This window comes from Canis lupus, chromosome 7, assembly GCF_011100685.1.
Source record: "Canis lupus familiaris isolate Mischka breed German Shepherd chromosome 7, alternate assembly UU_Cfam_GSD_1.0, whole genome shotgun sequence".
Taxonomy (NCBI): domain Eukaryota; kingdom Metazoa; phylum Chordata; class Mammalia; order Carnivora; family Canidae; genus Canis; species Canis lupus.
The window spans coordinates 30,817,169-30,829,419 of NC_049228.1; the positions used below are offsets into that span (position 1 = coordinate 30,817,169).

At 41.4% G+C, this 12,251-nt stretch overlaps 1 protein-coding gene across 1 annotated transcript in view; it reads left to right on the forward strand.

The window, feature by feature from the left end:
- The first annotated feature begins 11,162 nt into the window (after nt 1-11,162).
- The window catches only part of CD247 (CD247 molecule), a 74,198-nt gene continuing 73,109 nt past the window's right edge, over nt 11,163-12,251 (forward strand). Inside the window, exon 1 of the mRNA XM_038542650.1 lies at nt 11,163-11,427. Within this exon, the coding sequence (XP_038398578.1) occupies nt 11,178-11,427 (250 nt within the window). The 5' untranslated portion in view covers nt 11,163-11,177. The remainder of the gene's footprint in view (nt 11,428-12,251) is intronic.

The following is a 12,251-nucleotide window of genomic DNA, read 5'->3' on the forward strand; positions in this document are numbered from 1 at the left end:
ACAAATAAAGACAATCACTTTTTATCTAACAAATACTGAACTTCAAATATGTACAAGGCACTATACCAGGTCACATGAGACAAGGCAGCCCTCACAAGCTGCTTTCCTGATGGAGGAACCCACAATATATGTATTTCTCAGGATATTTTTTCAGTCTCAAGTAATAAAAAAATCCACCTTGGCATCCAGCCCCTTCATCTTGCAGCTGAGGACACCAGGCCCAAGGGAGGTAAAGTGATTTGGTCAAGGCCCCACAGCAAGTCAAGGTCAGAGCTAGGGGCCAGCTCCTAGTTTTGTGCATTCCATGGAGGCAGCTCTCAGTGGCACCACATTGAGGGGAACACCACTTGGTAGAGTCAGAGGAGGGGATGAGCCCTGGCAGAGGTGAGGAATTTGCTACAAATATCCACTGCTCACACATAATTATGGCCTGGGCTCTCAGATGCCCTGATGTCTCAGGGTTGGAAGCTTGCCCATTGCAGATGATGATTTTGTGTTTGCTCAGATGTGCAGGAATGGACTTGCTAGGTGTTCTGTGGCTAAACGCATCACCTCCACCAGCCCAGGAACTGGAACCACATGTTTGTAATGCACACAAGGCAGATGCACTGTCTTCCCACCTGATGCTCAAGAACTTTTTTTTTTAAGATTTTATTTATTTATTCATCACACACACACACACACACACACACACACACACACACACTGATGGCAGAGACACAGGCAGAGGGAGAAGCAGGCTCCACCAGGGAGCCCAATTCTTGATCCTGGGTCTCTAGGATCATACCCTGGGCCGAAGGCAGTGCTAAACTGCTGAGCCACTAGGGCTGCCCTGCTCCGGGGTGGGGGTAATCTCCCTCCTTCCAGAGGACTTGTCCATACCACCCCACCATCAACAACTCTCCTCACTCCTCAGGACTCCTGTCATTCCTGGAAAGACTTTGCACACAGGATCTGCCCCCAAACATTTAATGACCCCCTGGAGTCCTTTCCCCAGGCAATGGTGGGGACTGTCACCTCCCCTGAATGATGTAAAAGGAACCAATTCTTCCCAACACCTTCTATTCCGGGCACATAAATCATTTTATTCATTCCTCCAATCACCCATTGTTGGCCAACCAGCTAGTAAATCGTAGGACTGGAACTTGAAGCTGGGGCTGGCTGTTCTACAGCTCATGTTCTTCCAACGAGCACCCAGAAAACCTGAGTTACAGTCCTGATCCGGCCACTCACTGGCCTTGTGACCTCGAGCAAATTACCTCATTTTACTGACTGTGTTTCCTTAAGTATGAAATGAAAACTGCATACCAATGTTTACTACCTTACTGAGTCATCCTGAAGATTAAATCTGACATATATGTGAAAGTGACACATGCATGTAGGCTTCCATTAAAGCAGAAACAGTCCTTTTAAACAGTCCTTTTAAAGTGGAAGCTCCTTGACTGTCAACAGCAATACGCAGTTAGAATTCTTCTCCTCCCTTGATAGCATCTCTTCAATTTTATCGAAACCCAACTTGTTTCTGCCATCCCTTGCCACCTTTGAAAATCTTTTATATCTTCATACAGTCTTCTCATTTCTTTCTTTCTTGTGTGTTTGGAGACTAGGCATACTTTTCCTTGCTTATGTCTCATTAAAGAAACACAATTTTGTGGCTGAATTTTCTTAGGGACAAATAATTTGAGGTGTGGGAAAGGGCCCATTAGGTAAAACTCTCAAAAAGTGGACACAGCACAATTGCAAATTGGCAAGCACGTCTTTGGTGGCCATGCATTTTCAGCATCTGTAAAAGTCAAGACGATGTCAATTATAAGGTACAGAATCAAAGTCCTATAGCTTAAGAAAAAGTTACTGGCTCATGACATGGAAAAGCCTGCGGGCAAGCCTTTAGGTATGGCACGATCCAGGTTGTCAATGGATGCAGTAAGTGTTTTGTTTTTACACATCTCGTTTGCTCTCCTCTCAGTTGGCTTCATTCCCAGGCAAGCTTCCTCCATCTGATAAGAAAGAAAAATAGATACTGGGGTGCAGGGTGGCTCAGTCGGTTAAGCATCTGACTTTTAGTTTCGGCTCAGGTCATGATCTCACAGTTGTGGGATGGAGCCCTGCATCAGGCTCTGTGCTCAGCAGAGTCGGCTTCATATTTTCTCTCTCACTCACTCACTCACTCACTCTCAAATAAGTAAATAAAACCTTTAAAAAAAGAAATAGGGGTGCCTGGGTGGCTCAATGGTTGAGCGTCTGCCTATGGCTCAGGTCATGATCCCTGGGTCCTGGGATTGAGTCCCACATTGGGCTCCCCAGAGGGAGCCTGCTTCTCCCTCTGCTATGTCTCTACCTCTCTCTCTCTGTCTTTCATGAATAAATAAATAAATAATCTTGAAAGAAAGAGAGAAAGAAAGAAAGAAAGAAAGAAAGAAAGAAAGAAAGAAAGAAGAAAGAAAGAAAGAAAGAAAGAAAGAAAGAAAGAAAGAAAGAAAGAAAGAAAGAAAGAACCATACCTCTTCCTTCACAGATGAAGAAGAAAGGAGCACCTTTTCTAATAGCTCTTCTTTGGGAGACAGGATCATGAAATGGCCTCCAAAATTTCCACACTTTGGTGTATATGCCCTACATAATCTCCTTGATTGTGGTAAGGACCTGTGAATATGATGAGATATCACTCCTGTGATTCTGTGATTCTGTTATTATCCTGGGTGGGCCTGACCTAATCAGGAAAACCCTTTAAACACAGTTTTCTCAAGCTGGTTGCAGAAGTCAGAGATATGCTCTAATTGGCCTGGGAAAAGGCAAAAATCCATATTGTGAACTGTCTTTGGGGCCACATTCAAGTAACTACAGGTGTTCTCTAGGATCTGAGAGCAGTCTTGGCCAATAATTAGAAAGAAAGTTGGGATCTCAGTTCTATATTTGTAAGAGAATAAATTTTGCCAACAACCGTTGACCTTAGAACAGGTTCCTGAGCCTCAGATGAGAACTGCCACTCCAGTCAACGTCTCTTGATTTCAGCCTCATAGGGACCTGAGTGGAGAGTCTAGTCATATTGTTCTTGGATTTCTGACCAACATTACTGTGAGATAATAAATTTGTGTTATGTTCAGCCTCCAAGCTTGTGACAATCTGTTATGCAGCAATAGAAAGCTAATGCGATGTCCAAAAACTCAATGTCTAAGTTAGGATTACTTGGTTGCAACAAGAGCCCACTTAGTAATTTAGGAAGAAAGGAAATTTACTGGACTAGTGTTCATAGAGCATGAACATGAGCAGTTCTTGGGATGGATCCAAACAGAAGAAGTGAACAGGGGGTGTTTCCAGGTCCTGTCTTGCTCTTTCAGTATGTGAATTTCATCAAGACTGTAACCAAGGGAGAGTTGTTGGTTCTTCAAAACAAAATGGATGAAGTGACAACCACAGCATGGCTGAATAAGACATCCCTTATTCACGTGTCACCCTTAATAAAATTTTGCCTCCATCCATGGACAGAAGTGGCATTGTGGGAGCTATGGGATTCAGCAGCATATGCCAAGGGACCTGGGAGCAATCTTGCCCACCTATGCAGCAGGTGATAGGCCTAAGGACCTCAGTCTCACCTGTGAACCAACTCCTCCCAGCTATCATCCAGAAGCTCCTGGAAAATACTGTCTCAGACAGTGTTTGAGACAATCAATCAATCAGATCAATGCTCTGATTGAACAACAACAACAAAAAACCTGAGTTGGGGTACATTGGGGTGGTTAAGAGGCACAGCTTGAATGTATGTGCATCATCCCTCCCCTGAGGTGGCATGGCTTAGGGCTGAGATCTCTCAGCCCCTGTGATTTCTCCTGTGGGGGAAAGTGAGAGCATGTGAGTAAGAAATCAGCTTCCCTAGCTGTGTGGGATGCTGCTAGAGGCCCAGTTCTCTTTCGTTCCATCCAGAGCACTGCATATCATGAGCTACATGACCGAGGGACAGGAAGAGACTGCAGAAGTTGTAGATGGAGGGCATTAAATGAATGTGGATCCAAGCACTTGGAGGGCATTAAAGGAATGTGGATCCTACTAACTGCATTGTGGCTCCATCAAGACACCAGCCCATGAACTGCTGGGGCTGCCTTGCCTATAAATGCCCCCAACTGGCTCACAGGTACCACAGTGCTGTGCATGCCTCCCCACATACCTGGCTCCCTGTGTGCACTCCTGATGGCAGTAGTGAGTGCAAGTGTTGGCAGATGACTAGTGAGCATGCATAGAAAGTCAACCTGAATCTATGGGCCAGGGAGAGACCAGAAACTTAGATTTTGGCATCACCCTTGGGAAAGCACAAAGGAGGCTGTCAGCACTTGGCCTGGTGCGGTATAAGACGGAGAGAAGGCATACAGTTGTGTCAATTCTGCCACAAGAGGGAGCTAGGAGTGAGGAACAGACCTATCCATAGAAGGTTGCAAATGTCTCAGAATCCCTAGCAGAGCTGATGGAAGAAGATATTTTCCCCCAAAGGCAGGTAGTAAAGACTGGCCGCTTCAGATGTGTAGACGGCAACGCAAGACTTCCAAGGAATGTGAAAAACCAATGAAATATGATGCCACCAAAGGCTTACAATAATTTTCCAGTAACTGATTCCAAAGATGGAGATTTGAGTTGTACCTGATAAAGAATTCAAAATAGTTTAAAGAAGCTCACTGAGCTATAAGTAAACACATAAAGACAATTCAATAAAATCAAGAAAATGATAAATGAACAAAATGAGAAGTTTAACAGAGAAATGTAAAAAACAAACACATTCTGGAGCTGAAGAATACAATGAATGAAAAAATACAATAAAGAACATCAACAGCAAAGGATATGAAGCAGAAAAGAGAATCTTTGTATTGGAAGACAGGAACTTTGAAATTATGCAGAGAACAACAACAACAACAAAAAAAACTGAAGAAAGCTTCTGTGATCTATGAGATGCCAGCAAAAAAACAAAACAAAACAAAACAATTTGTGAATTATTGGAGTCCCAGAAGAGAGGGGGAGGGGGCAGAAAGTTTACTTAAAGAAATAGTAGCCAAGAACTTTCCATATCTGGAGAGAGATTTGGATATCCAAGTTTATGAAGCTCATAGGTCATAAACAAATTCAAAATAAAGAGATCTTCTCTGAGATGCATTACAGTAAAACTGTTAAAAAGAAAAGACAAAAAATCTCAAAACAACAAGAAAAAAGAAGTTTATAACTTACAAAGGAACCCTTGTAAGTTTATCAGCAGAGACCTTATAGGCAGGGAGAGAATAGGATGATAAACTCAAAATGCTGAAAGAAAAAACTGCCAACCAACAATACTTTATCCAGGAAAGTTGACTCTCAGAAATGAAGGAGAAATAAAGATTTCCCTAGACAAACAAGCTGAGGGCATTCACCACTAGGGGACCTGCCTTACAAGAGATCTGAAAGGAGTCTTTCAAACTGAAATTAAAGGTTGCTAATTAGTAATGTGAAACATACGAAAATGTACAATACACTACTCAAAGTAAATGTAGAGTCACATTCAGAATACCCTAATACTGTATTATGGTACCATGCTAACCACTTACTTCTAGGATAATGGTTAAAGGACAAGAATATTAAAAATAACTACAGATCTAATTTTTTAATAAATACACGTTGTAAAAATAGGTAAACTGTGACACCAAAAACATAAAAGGGGTGAGCACAAGGGTAGAGTTTTGTATGTGATTGAAGTTGTTATTAGTGTAAATTAGACTGTTGTATCTAAAAGATGTTTTAAGTAAGCGTCATGGTAAATGTAAAGCAAAAATCTATAGTAGATTCACAAAAGATAAGGAGAAAGAACTCAAAGCTTACCACTACAGAAAATCAGTTCACAAAGGAAGGAAGCAAGAGAGGTAGAAAGGGACAAAGGAACAGCAAAACAGCCAGAAAATAATTAATAAGATGGCATTAGTAAGTCCTTATCTATCAATAATTACTCTAAATGTAGATGGAGGGCAGCCCAGGTGGCCCAGCGGTTTAGCGCTGCTTTCAGCCCCAGGCGTGATCCTGGAGACCCTGGGTCGAGTCCCATGTCGGGCTTCCTGCATGGAGCCTGCTTCTCCCTCTGCCTGTGTCTCTGCCTCTCTCTCTCTCTCTTTCTCTAATGAATAAATAAATAAAATCTTAAAAAAAATAAATGTAGATGGATTTTTTTTTTTTAGATTTTATTTATCCATGAGAAATACACAGAAAGAGGCATAGACATAGGCAGAGGGAGAAGCAGGCTCCCTCTGGGGATCCTGATTTGGGACTTGATCCCAGGACCCTGGGATTGTGACCTGAGCCAAAGGCAGATGCTCAACCACTGAGACACCCAGGTGTCCCTAAATGTAAATGGATTTCATTCTTCCAACAGAAAACAGAGTGGCTGGATGAATAAAAAAACAAGATCCAACTATATGTTGCTTATAAGAGACTTACTACAGTTTTAATTTGAAGGGGTGGAAACAGATGTTCTATGCAAGTCAAAGCCAAGAGAAAGCAGGGCTAGTTACACTTATATCAGACAAAATAGACTAAGTAAAAAACTGTAACAAATACAAAGAGGATCATTATATACTAATAAAGGGGTAATTTCTTCAAGAGGATATAACGGTCATAAATATATATATGGCCAACATCAGAACACCTAAATACAGTGAGCAAATACTAACAAATCTGAAGGGAGACAGTACAACAAGAGTAGACTTCAATATGCTGCTTTCAACAATGGACGGATAATCCAGATGGAAGATCAGTTAGGATATTGGGCTTGAATCACACTTTTGACCAAATGAACCTATCAGACACATGCAGAACATTCCATCCAGCAGCAGAACACACATTCTTCTCAAGTGCCCCCAAGAACAGTTTTAAGGAGAAAGTTTATAGTTAATAAATTCCCCACATTAAGAAACAAGAAAAATTTCAAGTAAACCACCTAATTTTACACTTTAAGAAAGCAGAAAAAGAAGAACTAAGCCCAAAGCAGATGGAAGAGAATAATAAAGATCAGAGAAGAAATAAATGGAATAGAGACAAGAGAAATATTATAAAGGATCAATGGAACTAATAGCCGTATGTTAACAAAAACAAAATGACAAACCTTTAACTAAACCTATGAAGAAAAAAAGAGAAAAGTCAAATAAATAAAATCAGAAATGAGGGACGCCTGGGTGGCTCAGTGGTTTAGCGTCTGCCTTTGGCTTGGGTTATAATCCTGGGATCCTGAGATCAAGTCTCGCATCAGGCTTCCCAGAGGGAGCCTGCTTCACCTTCTGCCTATGCCTATGCCTCTGTGTGTGTGTCTCTCATGGGTAAATAAAATCTTAAAAAAAAAAATCTGTCTCTCATGAATCAATCAATCTTTTAAAAAATCAGAAATGAAAGAGGAGACATTGTAGCTGATAACACAGAAATAAAAAGGATCGTAAGAAATTACTATGAACAATTACATGCCAACAAGTTGGATAGCCTAGAAGTGGATAAATTCCTAGGAACATGAAACCTACCCAGACTGAATCATGAAGAAATAGAAAATCTTAACAGACCAATAATGAGTAGAGATTGAATCAGTAATCCAAAGTCTCCCAACAAAGAAAAGGCCAGGAGCAAATGTTCTCCCTAGGGAACTCTACCAAACATTTAAAGAATTATCAGCAGTCCTCAAACTCTTTCAAAAAATTAAAGAGGAGAGACCACTCTCTAACTCAGTTTACAAGGCCAGCATTACCCTGACACCAAAGGCAAATAAAGACATTACAAGCAAAGAAAACCGTAGGTCAATATCCCTGATAAACATAGACACAAAAATTTTCTTTCTTTTTTTTAAATGAGGTTTTGGTTTTAATTCCAGTATGGTTAACATAAAGTGTTATATTACTTTCATATATCACAAAAATTTAAAAAATTTTTTCAATAAAAATATTAACCAACCGGAATGCTTGGGTGACTCAATGGTTAAAGGTCTGCCTTTTGCTCAGGGCATGATCCTGGAATCCCAGAATCAAGTTCCACATCGGGCTCCCTGCATGGAGCCTGCTACTCCCTCTGCCTATGTCTCTGCCTCTCTATCTGTGCCTCTCACAAATAAATAAATAAAATCTTAAAAAAAGTATTAACCAACCAAATTCAACAGCTCTTAAAAGAACCATGCATCATGAATCAATTGGAGTTTATCCCTGGGATGCAAGGGTGGTTTGACACATGCAAATCCATTAATACAAAACGCCACATTAATAGAATGAAAGATAAAAGTCATAAAATCATCTCAATAGATGCAGAAAAAAGCTTTCAACAAAGCACAATATTTTTTTCATGATAAAAATGCCCAATGAATGGTATAGAATATAAGAAGCACAAACCATAAGCAAAAAATTGATAAATTGGATATCAACACAATTAAAACATTTTCTTTTTTTAAGATTTTATTTGTTTATTTATTTATTTATTTATTTATTTATTTATTTATTTATTTATTTATTATTTATTCAGGAGAGACACAGAGAGAGCGAGAGGCAGAGACATAGGCAGAGGGAGAAACAGGTTCCATGCAGGGAGCCTGACGTGGGACTTGATCCTGGGTTTCCAGGATCACACTCTGGGATGAAGGCAGTGCTAAACCACTGAGCCAACCGGGATGCCCAATTAAAACATTTTCATTTAAAAATACCATTAAGAAAATGGAAGCCACAGACAGTGAGAAATTACTTGCGAGCACAGAATCAATATTGTTTGTTTTAGCATTATTTTTTGTTTAAAGATACTTTTCACATAACATAAAATTCACCATTTTAAAGCGTAATCTCAGTGATTTTTGCTATGTTCACCGTGTCTACACTATCGCCACCATTTAATGCTAGAATGTTTCTGTCACCCCAAAAAGAAACCTCTTACCTATAAGCAGTTATTTTGAATTTCACCACTTCCCCATCTCCTGGCAACCACTAATCTACTTTCTGTCTACAATGCATGTTCTTTTGTTTGGCTTCTTTCACTTAACACAATGTTTTCAAGGTCTATCCGTGTTGTAGCACGTAATAATACTTCATCCCTTTTTATGCTTGAATCATATTCCATTTTGGGGATATACCACATTTGTTTACTATTCCTCAGTTGGCTGGTTTCCAGTGTAGGGCTATTATGAATAATGCTACAATGAACATTCAGATAGGAGTCTTTGTGTGGACGTATGTTTTCAATTCTCTTGGGTATATGGCTAGAGGTCGAATTGCTGGATCATATGATAATTCTGTTTAACTTTTTGAGGAACTGTCAAACCATTTTCTTTTTCTTTTCTTTAGTCTTTTTTTTTTTTTTTTTTTTAAGTAGGCATGGAGCCCAACATGGGCTTGAACTCATGACTGTGAGATCAAGACCTGAGCCGATATCAAGAGTCAAGACGCTCAAATGACTGAACCACCCTGGTGCCCCACAAGCTGTTTTCTGTAAGGGCTTCATTATTTGACATTTTCACCAGCAGCATATAAGGGTTCCAATTTCTCTACCTCCTCGCCAACACTAATCGTCTATCTTTTTTATTTTAGTCACCCCAGGGGGTATGAAGTAGTATCTCACTATAGATTTTTTTCTTTCTTTTTTCGTCTTACCCATCCCCCCACTCACCTCATCTCTTGCAACCACCAGTTTTTTCTCTGTATCAAAGACTCGGCTTCTCTCTTTTTCTCTTCATTTGTCCATTTGTTTTGTTTCATAAGTTCCACATTTGAGTGAAATCATGTGGTATTTATCTTTCTCTGTCTGACTTATTTCCCTTAGCATAATACCCTCTAGGTCCACCCATGTTATTGCAAATGGCAAGATCTCACTTTTTAAAAATATTTATTTATTCATGAGAATACACAGAGAGGAGAAAGAGAGAGAGAGGCAGACACAGGCAGAGGGAGAAGCAGGCTCCATGCAGGGAGCCTGATGTGGGACTCGATCCCAGGTCTCCAGGATCACACCCTGGGCTGAAGGCGATGCTCAACTGCTGAGCCACCTGGGCTGCCCAAGATCTCATTTTTTTATGGCTGAGTAATATTCCATTATATACCACATCTTCTTTATCCATTCATCTAATAGGTGGATACCTGGGTTGCTTCCTATCTTGGCTACTGTAAATACTGCTGCAATAAGCATAGGGATGTATATATCTTTTTAAATTAGTGTTTTAGTTTTCTTTTGGTAAATACCCAGTAGTGGAATTACTGAATCGTATGGTAATTCTATTTTTAATTTTTTGAGGGACATCCATAACGTTTTCCACAGAAGCTGCACCAATTTACATTCCCACCAACAGTGCACAAGTGTTGTTCCTTTTTCTTCACATCCTTGCCAACACTTGTTTCTTGTGTTTTTAATTTTAGCCATTCTGACAGGTGTGAGGTGATATCTCATTGTGCTTTTAATTTGCAACTTCCTGATGATTAGTGATGTTGAGCATCTTTTCATGTGTTTATGGCCATTAGCATATCTTCTTTGGAGAAATATCTATTTTGATCTTTGGCTAATTTTGAGGACAATGGTTTTCTGATTGTTTAATTGTATTTATGTGTTGGTATTTTTAGTGGGATGGGTTGATTAATTTACAATGGTGGTCCTCTTAAGATTATCAAAGGCCATAGGCTTTTCCATATACTCAGGTCTTTTGCATTCTTCAGCAACATTTATTTCTAGTTATTTATCTTATTATTGTAAATTACTCCAGTGTTTTAATATTGACAATCCAAAAAAGCATTTGAATACTAGGTAATTCCATTCAGGCCAAGTTTTGATCTGCAGCCTCCGGTCTACCCAAGCTACTTGCTTTACAGGGAAGGACGCTGACACCTCGAGATGCTGAGTGACTTTGTTAAGGCCACACAGTGCATAGGTGGCAGAGAGTGGCATGAAAGCCCAGGTATTATGCCTCTGTGTTCATCCTGACCCTGGATCCAGAGCCCTGCCATCTCACCAACCTCCAGAAAAATGTCTCAGTCTAGGAAAATGGCAAATAGCCTTATGTGCATCACGAACACCTACTTGCCCAGGGCCTAAAGTCACCAATCAAGACAGGAATTAGGGATAATTTGACAACAATTAGGATAAAAGGAGAGTAAAGCAATGGTTGCATGAGAGAAAAAGCAAAAATTTAGATACACACACGCCTCAAACCCTCAAACCTCCAGAGCTTCCTGCCGATGAACCGAAAGGGGGAGTGTGAACTTCTTGGCCCTGTTGGCAGGTGTCTATCTTCTCACCAGCCCCACAGTCCTCCACTTCCTGAGGAGGCAGGAGCAGAACAAAGGCGGCAGCCTCCTTTTCTCTTCTGTGTCCCAGCCATGGCTGCCACAGCCTTGGCCTCCTGGCATCATCCTGGGGGAAAGGACAAGATGATGTGGAAGATGCTGGTTATCACGGCCCTGCTGCAGGCACAGCTCCCGGTGACAGGTAAGGCCCAACATGTTGACGGCAAGGAGCTTTAAGAAAGTCTTTGTGCATGTGTGTGGGGCAAGAGGAGGGGTTGTGAGGGGCTGGTATCTCTGTTGAATCCTGTTCTCCCCAGATCAAGGGGCGGCAGAGCAGAGAGGACCCTGCTCGATGCCGGCATCTGCTCATTACAGCCAAGCTGGGCCTGGGTTCAGAGCCAGATGCTTGAGCACACACCTGCCCTAGTACAGGGTTTTCCAGTGATAAAAGGAGAGAAGGAAGTGCATGGAGGGGGAGGATGGGGTGGAAGGAGGCAGAAGAGCAGCTGGGGCAGACCCAGTGTGGAGAAAAGGAAAGGGAGTATCTCACAGATGCCTGGTGGGATGAGAAACTGTCAGCCAGGCCATCTTTCTCTTGGCATCTTCTTTCACCCCCTTGCTGATGCCATCATTGCCCCTTTCCTTCTTCCTTTACCAAAAGAACACTTCTCTCGTTGGTCCGTCAGGGTCACGACTGTGATCATGGCTGACTGGAAGCACCTGGATGGGGCAGGGACTAAGCAGCGGCGTCAATGAAGGAGGGAAGGGGTCTTCCTTGGGGTCTATGTCTAGACACAGCTCTGTCATGGCTGCCCTGCATCCCACAGCCAAAGGCTGCCCTGTGACACACCCATTAGGTTAGTGACTCACCTACTGCCCCTCACTGCAAGCAGCTCTCTATCCGAGGCCAAAAAGCTAGATATACTGACAGAATGTAGGGACAGATGAGAAGATGTGATCTGTTAAGTCACCACTGTGAGGAACACCCAACCAGCAGGAGAACTCACTCCTCATCTTGTTTTAGTT